The 9633-nt window shown below is 40.6% G+C and overlaps 1 protein-coding gene across 2 annotated transcripts in view; it reads left to right on the forward strand.

Moving 5' to 3' along the window:
• The window catches only part of erbb4b (erb-b2 receptor tyrosine kinase 4b), a gene marked incomplete at both ends in the record, with an annotated part of 235030 nt that extends 226644 nt beyond the window's left edge, over positions 1–8386 (forward strand). Inside the window, 7 exons of one of the 2 annotated variants that reach the window (XM_079465171.1) lie at positions 868–1023; positions 1802–1877; positions 2355–2501; positions 3928–4025; positions 4117–4287; positions 6847–7183; positions 7704–8386. In XM_079465171.1, coding sequence (XP_079321297.1) covers positions 868–1023; positions 1802–1877; positions 2355–2501; positions 3928–4025; positions 4117–4287; positions 6847–7183; positions 7704–8386 — 1668 coding nt within the window. The remainder of the gene's footprint in view (positions 1–867; positions 1024–1801; positions 1878–2354; positions 2502–3927; positions 4026–4116; positions 4288–6846; positions 7184–7703) is intronic. The other variant, XM_079465170.1, reaches the window with a different exon arrangement.
• Between the last annotated feature and the right edge of the window lie 1247 nt (positions 8387–9633).

Genomic DNA, 9633 nt, shown 5'->3' on the forward strand with positions numbered 1-9633 from the left:
CCACGACTGAGAAGAGGCTCATTGCTTATCAATGTGAACAATCTCCATTAATAAAACCACACCACGCTTTTGTCAGTTGAACCCTTTTACAAAGTATCTTTGAAAGTTATACCAGCGTAAAAAAAGTTTACATTTATACTAAAGGGTTCTCCTTACTATTTACGCATTTGGCAGATGCTTTTGTCCAAAGCGACGTACATTGCATTGCACTATACATTTGTTTCTAACAATGCGCAATCCCCTGGGAATGAACCCATGACCTTGGCGTTGTTAGTACCATGCTATAACCACTGAGCCGCAGGAAAGCTTACCAGTTTATTTTTCTGTGTAACTTTGAGTAAATTCTGACTCAGAAAGGAACATTTCAGTGACTTACAAGCAGGGGCTTTCTATGTAAATTAAGATGTATAGCTTTTAAATGTACGCTTTTTTTTGGAAATGTGCTATATTGGCCCAAATCTCGTATTGTATGGCATAGTTACTGTAACTCCCCTCCTATCCCAAGAAAAGAAGACAGAAATGAAATATTGTTAAACAAAGATATTTGTGTAGATTTTTTTAAATGGCAGTAATTTATCAAGCCATATAATGATGATCATATATCTAGAAATTTGATGTCAAATTGTTCCTAATGATGTGATGGATCTTTTATTTTATCATTAGACTAATGCAGAATTACAAGAAGAATGATATTAGGTCATAGGAGATAATGATGGTGTCATCATGTCGTTGTATTAGATGTTAATATTCCATAAAAGATAATGTTAATGATAATTGTAAGCAATGATTTTGATCGCTACACAACTGTTAAATCATTGCTACCACAACTGATGATGATGTTGTGCCGTGGTCTAATCTTGTTTGCAGGGTATGATGTACTTGGAGGAGAGGAGACTTGTGCACCGGGATTTGGCAGCTCGTAACGTCCTGGTGAAATCCCCCAATCATATAATGATCACAGACTTTGGTCTGGCTCGTCTTCTGGATGCAAATGAAAAGGAATATAATGCAGATGGGGGCAAGGTAAGTGTCACGTGGCTCCAACGGGGTAAAGGGCATGCCTTTTTCAGTCTTGTGTAGCATCTATTACCATATGCACTGTTGGAAGAACACGTTTATCAGGTACAACCTCTGAGCAGTCAAGAGATTCTGACACTTTAAGTTTATCGTGTCAGTTTTCTTTATGTCCCACAGTCTCCTTTACTTTGCATTAGAGCAATTAATGAACAGAAAATCAGAAAATCTTGAATCGGAACACGGTTCTTTGTCCGGGTCAGCAAGCAACCACCCCAAACTCCCTAGCTACAGCCTAGGAACCTTATTGAAGCACCCGAGTAGCCACATAGTGATGAAAAAAATTATAAACACCTTAGCAACTACATTGTAACACCCTGGCAACCATCCATACGACTGTAACACTGTGGCAATGAATTTTGCACAGGCAAGCACTACTCACATTAACTTTGAATGTTGTAGAAATTAATTTACTGCTGCGTTTGCTTAGCTTCACATCATCATTTCTCTTATGGTTTTGTACCCGATACACCTTCTTATTCCAACAAACTTCCTGCCCACCTGCTGCAGTGTCCTTTCCTGTACTCCACTTCATCTTCACTTTTATTAGATCTCATCCGTCTGGATTTGTTGAAGTGAAACAGATTCAGCATCGGAATATGACTAGTTCATTATTTTATAGTATGTGATGCACAGAAAAAAATGGTGTCGGCCCTTCCCTAGTATGAATAATACACTATAGACAGATTGATTTATTAAAAAGACTCAAATGTTATTTTTGTTTTAGATGCCTATAAAGTGGATGGCCTTGGAATGTATCCACTACAGGAAGTTCACCCACCAGAGTGATGTCTGGAGTTACGGTGAGACGACCCTGTCTTGTATGCAACTTAAAATAACATCATATATTACAAGCTCAGTCCCTTTTTTGAGCTGAAAGAATGATAACCATGGTTGAATTGATACAGCTATTAAAGTATTTTATCTACAGATAAACTTTCAGAAATAGATGTAAATTTAAAATGTGAAACAGAGTAATACCGATCCGAGAATGAGGTTACAGAGCCATGCCTTTATTAAAAAGTGAACAGAAAATATTTGGACCAAATACAATTTAGAAAGCCAGTTGGAAAGTCTAAAAGGCTTTAAAAAAATTCAATTCACACTCAAAACTAGTGATTCCTGTATCTGTTATCACAAAACATTGTTCAATGTCCTTGATCTGTGAAATTACAAATTGGGTGCATATTATTTCGAATATTTGAATGCATCACGACTCTATAGGAATTGCTCATATTAGTCAAACTCACAAGCAGTCGGAATTTTATTGATGTTTGCAGGAGTGACGATCTGGGAGCTGATGACATTTGGAGGAAAGCCATATGATGGAATCCCAACAAGAGAGATCCCCGACCTGCTGGAGAAAGGAGAGAGACTTCCTCAGCCTCCCATCTGCACTATTGACGTCTACATGGTCATGGTCAAATGTAAGTGTGCGTCGCTTACATTTTACACGTATCAACTCAATTTCCGCCGAAAAATTTCATAATAAAATGTATAAATACACTCACCTAAGGCATTATTAGGAACACCTGTTCAATTTCTCATAAAGGCAATTGTCTAATCAACCAATCACATGGCAGTTGCTTCAATGCATTTAGGGGTGTGGTCCTGGTCAAGACAATCTCCTGAACTCCAAACTGAATGTCAGAAGGGGAAAGAAAGGGGTGATTTAAGCATTTTTGAGCGTGGCATGGTTGTTGGTGCCAGACGGGCCGGTCTGAGTATTTTACAATCTGCTCAGTTACTGGGATTTTCACGCACAACCATTTCTAGGGTTTACAAAGAATGGTTTGAAAAAGGAAAAACATCTAGTATGTGGCAGTCCTGGGGGCGAAAAAGCCTTGTTGATGCTAGAGGTCAGAGGAGAATGGGCCGACTGATTCAAGCTGATAGAAGAGCAACTTTTACTAAAATATCCACTTGTTACAACCGTGGTATGCAGCAAAGCATTTGTGAAGCCACAACATGCACAACCTTGAGGCGGATGGACTACAACAGCAGAAGACCCCACCGGGTACCACTCATCTCCACTAAAAATAGGAAAAAGAGGCTACAATTTGCACGAGCTCACCAAAATTGGACATTTGAAGACTGAATTTTTTTTTCCTGGTCTGATCTCCAACAACTGCAAGATGCAATCCTATCAATATGGGCCAACATTTCTAAAGAATGCTTTTAGCACCTTGTTGAATCAATGCCACGTAGAATTAAGGCAGTTCGGAAGGCGAAAGAGGGTCAAACACAATATTAGTATGGTGTTCCTAATAATCTTTTAGGTGAGTGTATGTATATATATATATAGATATATATATCTATAGATATATATATAGATATATATTTATATCTATATATATATCATGAGATCAAAAGTTTATAATTGGCCTAAGTGGATGCCGACTATAGCACATATGTGTGTGAGGAAATTGTGATGTGAATTGAGATGTCATCCTCCCTTTATGCTGTAGTTGTAAACAGATAGTGATGTAGGAACAGTGTTGTTCCTCTGGGGTGGTGCAGATATTTAGTATGAGTGACAGTAGATGGCCCTCACTCTCACCTCTTGCCATGTAACAGGTTTCTCTAAAGCAACGCACAAACACAAGGCTTTTAGAGACAATCTTGTTAGATTCTTGACATTATAAAACTCAATTTAAACGAAATTACTCACCCATTTACATACTTAAACGTTGTATTTTTGATTGTTTATATAAACTGGTTGACAAGTTAAAACGATTTCTACGAATGTCTTATGACGCCACAAAATAAGAAAAGCACATTTCGCTGTGTTAGCTTGTGCTCTGTTGTTCACGGTTTACATCTGAAGCTGTTTTCTGTGTGTGTCCCCTCCAGGCTGGATGATAGATGCAGATAGCAGACCCAGATTTAAAGAGCTCGCTGCAGAATTCTGTCGAATGGCAAGAGACCCACAACGTTACCTAGTGATCCAGGTAAGCATCTTGCAGGTAAGATCCAGGTTAATATTATCTTATGTAATACATATTTACATTTAATTTCTGAAACTCAATGCTGTCTGTACAGGGAGATGACCGCATGAAGCTGCCCAGCCCCAACGACAGCAAGTTCTTCCAGAGTCTTTTAGATGAAGAGGAGCTGGAAGATCTGATGGACGCTGAGGAGTACTTGGTGCCACAAGCCTTCAGCGTTCCTCCTCTGGCATATACAACCAGATCACGCATGGACCCCAATAGAGTGAGTATTCCACCAATTCCCACTTTACACACATCCCTTTAGTTAAGTGGTGTAATGCATCACGCTCTGTCATGGTTTGGTGGATTTGTGTGGTTTGTTTTTGTAGTTGTGTAGTGTAATCTGATATGTTCTCAAAATACCCGTCCCCACCATTTTATGAAAACTTGAGGTCGCAATGGAATCGTCGAATTGATTTTGGGCTATGCCGCCAATTGTTGAGTTTGTAATGTAATGGCAAAATTGGCACTCGATTTTCTTTTGTAATTTTTCATGTTTTTAGTCCCTAGTTGTCAATTTTGGCATGATGCAGCAAAGTACTGTCCGCTCTCTGTCTGCAGTCTGTTCACCATTTCAACCAAATTACAAAACAGAATTCCAACAAATACGCCCCTTCTCCTGTATGAGCACTTGAGTTGATAACAAATTATAATTGCATGTGCTTCTATTTTAAAAACAGCTACTAGCATTGTTTTTGAACATTTTTGATCATGATGTTATTAATCTCACAAACGTTTTATAGTGAACCACTGACTTCTCTGTGAAAAGAGATTTGAGAGAATCAATAAGCTCTAGTGGCTCCATTTAGGATAAAATTACATGAAATATGTCTATTATTAAAATCGTACAGTATAAAGGACAAGGGGTCACACGAGCATCATGCATACACACAACCTTCAAATTTACATACAGTATTTTGGGAGACCTTTAGATTTCAAATGAGTCCATTGTCTGCCTGGCTTCAACATTGGGGTAGATGGATGCTCCCACAGGCTTAAGTCAATGAATACCCGCCCACAAAAGCACCCCAAAGCCCAGCCCACTTCCTGCTGCTGACAGGAACTCAGCCAGCTTTCCTAAAGTGAACCTGCCAGCCCTCTGAATATCAAACCATGTATGCGATGATAACAGAAAGGGGCGTTTCAAAAGACTATTCTCAGGAAATAATGCCTGCCTATTGATTATGGATATTAAGAAATCCAAAACTATTTCTCAGGCACTAATTATTCTTCACTTGAAGAAATCATTTTATTTCAATACTCATCACATTTTTCGAGCATTTCAGCATCAGCAGTCTTTGCGACACAAATTAAGTATTTCCTGTGGAGAGGGAAAAGTCGACCCCCAAATATCTGTGCCTATAATGGGCCCCGTGGCTGGGCTTTCATTAAAGAGGCATGCCAGTGTAAATACTGGATCCTCACTAAGGGAAGATGATATTTGCTCATAGACAGGGAGTCCAGAGATGGGTATTTGCTCTCTGTTTGTCAGCCATGGTCGTGTTATTAACTGTTTGTGTACGTGGCAGGGCTAGAAAAGCACAGCCAATCAGAAGACGGCTCAACTCTGTAACTTAGAGAGGCAACATTACAAGGTTCGATCAGTCTTTGCTAGGGTTTTAGAATGGATTTGGTAATGTTGTGAGAGTGAGTAAGAGGGCGGATGTGTTGTTTGTCTAGACCGCGTTTGATAACGGTGCGTGCCATTTTGCATTCTAACTTGCATTTTTGTTTTCGTCTGACGGGGAGTGAAAAGAGAGTGAGTGGTATGAATATCAATGAGGGAAATCAATCCTTCGGAGCCCCTTTGGAACATTACAGAAATATTTCGCCTGCAGTTTGCCTTATAAACTGAGCTTTGGGAAAACAAAACAATGTCAAATAACCCAAGTTGCGGATCAGAATGTTAACGTGAATTCATCTCTAATCGACATGCTTTTAAGTTTAATAGAATAAGCACATTGGTGTGAATGGTGGGTCGTGTGCATTTGTATTGCAGTTGTGGTTTTGACATTGACGTGTAAATGCAACAGCTCATATTTGCTGTATGAATGTGTCCAATCCATCATATTATGCATGTAGGGTAAGCCGTTATGTTTAGAGTTCAGACCAAACTTGTGTTACTTTCTTTCTTCTGAAGAACATACATTTGTGTAAAAATTTAAAAATATTTAATTACAATAAAACCGTTTCTCAATAAATAATCAAAGACTTTGGTCATACTGCCCATCCTTCTGTGTAAGTTTAGTTGTAACAATCTTAAGTTGTCTATTTCCTCCTCTTCAGTCAAGCACATTCCCCACAGAAGCCGTCATTCAGAGCAATGAGCTCGGGAGTGATCAAAGAGCAACGTGGGTGGCTGCTGAAGAAAAGAGGATGGAGAGGGAGAGATAGATTTGATGATGGGGGGAGAGAGAGAGATATATATAAGATGGGTGTTTTGTGCTTAGTGGTGAGACGAAGGAAATGTCAGGGGTAAAGCAAAATAAGGAAACAGACATTAAATTCAGGACACAGTCAGTTTTTCCCTGGGCAAAGAGATCACCTTCAAAATTACGGCAAAAATATAATACAACTAGGAGAAAATTACTAAATGGGACTATGGTAATACCATGGCATTCTTAGAAGTACTTCAAAGTACCATGTAAATACCATGGTGGATAACTAATGTTAACTATTTAGTGCCGTGACTTGTAATAGTGAACTATGGAAGTATTTTTGTATTATGGCATTGGGTAAATACTGGAGACAAATTTATTTATTTATTTATTTGGGTCTGCAGAACCAGTTTGCATACCAGGATGGAAGCTTTGGCATGGAGGAGATGATGGCCACTATCCCTCGGGTTGTGGCTGTGTCCGCAGTAAGCCCAGCTTGTTCCTCTCAGAATCAATCTGTGGCTCATCAGGGGGCCTCAGGGTCCTCCGAGGCATTTGAAGACAGCCGCTGTAATGGAACTCTCAAGAAGAAGGCTTCTCCCAGGGCGAGCACAGGGGAGGACAGCTGTGGTCAGCGTTACAGCGCAGATCCAACTGTGATACTATGCGAACGTGGAGCCAGAGCTGAGACTGACCAGGATGGATACATGAGCGCCATGCAGGACAAAAAACCCACAGGTAGTTGAAATAAACCGGAGCGAGTAAAGGTGATAGAGAAGATTGAGCGAAAAGAGCTCATGTAGTGGTCTAACACTTTAAGTTGTTTACCCTTGGTTAATATAATCATTGGTTATTTAGTTTCTCACTGTTCTACTTTACCCAGGGATAGTAAATAGTTGTGCAACTAAAACATGTTACAAAGTGATTTTACCCTAATTAAAACATTTTAGTTTAGCTATCAGCAGTGTTGTTACAGTACAAACTTTTATAGTGACCTCAATAAAAATTTGAATACTTTTGTGAACTATGTAGAAGAACTTCAGTTAAAAGATTTCAAGCCTTAGTCACTGCTTAGAACTTTGATTTACTCCAGGACTTCAGAGAAATCCCCAGAGCGCTAATAACCCACTGCGTCTGTCAGGAAATCCTGAGAGATCAATGATACTTGGCATTACCTTACAGCACTAGCTGGCAATCATCAGAATGTTCTACAGTAACTTTGAATTCTACCTCACTTTTTCTCATCTCTTTTCTCATGCAGATTATCTCAACCCTGTGGAGGAAAACCCATTCGTCACCCATCGCCGAAATGGTGAGGTCCACACTCTAGAACGAGCTTACCACAGCGCCTTAAATGGGCAGCCCAAAGTGGAAGAAGAGTACGTCAATGACCCGCTTTACCTCAACACCTTCCACAACTCTGGGGAAAAGAGTCACAATGTCCTGAGGAAGAACATAGTCCCCCACCCAGCGGCAGCCGCGACAGTAGCAGCAGCAGCTAATTCTGCCGCTTCCAACAGCCAGAATATCGCCCAAATAGTGCAACCAGCAGCACCCGGTGCCCAAATCACAACACAGCCTCTATACCAAGGCCAACAAGGCATCTCCACACTCTCAGGCCACACCCTCCACTCTGCCCACCCTGGACACACCCTTCATCCAAAGCACATCCTTCATCCCGCTCAATCCGGGACCATCATGGCCGACAAAAAGCCTAAAAAGACATTCGACAATCCCGAGTACTGGCAGCACAGTCTTCCGCCCAAGGCAACTCTTCACAGCCCCGAATATCTGCAGGACTGCAGCACACGCTTCTTCTACCGGCAGAACGGTCGGATTCGGCCCGCTGTGGCTGAGAACCAGGAGTACCTGACAGAGTATGCGCTAAAGCCGGGCACGGTATTGCCACCTCCCCCTTACCGCCAGAGGAATACTGTTGTGTAGCAAAATTTGCCCATGGAAGCAAAAGTGGATACAGGTAGAAAGAGAGACCCTCTTATTGTATTCTCCCCCTGGCTCTCTCACACCAGCATCCGGTTGTCTCCTGTCCTCTCCGACCTGGATTTAAACCGTCAACAACCTGGAACTGATGCGTTTGAGTCAATCCAGACTCGTTGGTCACAGATGACCACATCAGTCAAAGCTCCTTGCTTGTCTTTTCTCACTTTAATCACCATTTAGACCTGTCTCCCACCCCACCCTTGAAACTGTATACTTCCCATCATATGGCAAATGTTCCATTGCGTGCAAGAGGTACTTGTATTTAAGTACAAGCCCAATGCCACACTGAATTTGGATGTAAAATGCAATGGGTTTTAATTTTGTGTTTATTTGGGTTTGGGATTTTGATTTAAAGCTGCAATATGGTTGTAATTTATCAATTAGACTATTGTTGCTGTTGGTGTTGAACACGGTATAGTTTATTTTAGCAATCCATGTAATCTGGAGCTCACTAAGATACTTTGTCGTGTAGCCTTCCTATTGGGCTCTGGGATGGAGGATATGACCAGTGAGCAATTGAATTTAACACTAAATGCTGTTCCATGCATACATGGTTTGTAGGCCTACAGTATGAATAATGTCGCTCAAGTAAGGCACTTTTATTTTTCCTCTTAATACTTTTGAGCCATCTCTTTGTTTTAAGCAAGACTGGATTTATTTTTCACCTGTTCGTACACTGGTAACAGTCCCGTTGTCCTTATTAGACTACTGAGCGACACAGCAGCAATGGAAAACAACATGTGTAATGAATACATGATAAAAGAAACGTGCCATGCTGGGAAATGCCACTAAAAACTCTCAATGAAATCCAGAAGCCAGGCTTTACTGCAGCCTGAATCAATAACTTCATAAAACGAGATCTGCAACCGTCTATTGTAATCGTGTTTTTATTGTTGATCTTGCCAGCATCGATCTGCACACTCACATGGTTGTCACTTTAAGGTACCCTTCCTTTGTTGTTGCCATTTAATGTGGGGAATTTAAAACCCAAACTGGGTCTACCGTGAACTTCAGAAGCTAAAATCGAAGTGACCAACATGTCGGACGTACACTGAATGGATATTTACACAGCTACGGGAGACCAAGTTTGTGCGAAAGACAGCACACAACTCCTGGCTGCAGTTTTGAAATATGGCCGGACAACTGTTATAACTGTATAAACTTAAATATCACATGCGAATCCATCCAAC

The sequence above is a fragment of the Barbatula barbatula genome (assembly GCF_947034865.1).
Source record: "Barbatula barbatula genome assembly, chromosome: 9".
Taxonomy (NCBI): domain Eukaryota; kingdom Metazoa; phylum Chordata; class Actinopteri; order Cypriniformes; family Nemacheilidae; genus Barbatula; species Barbatula barbatula.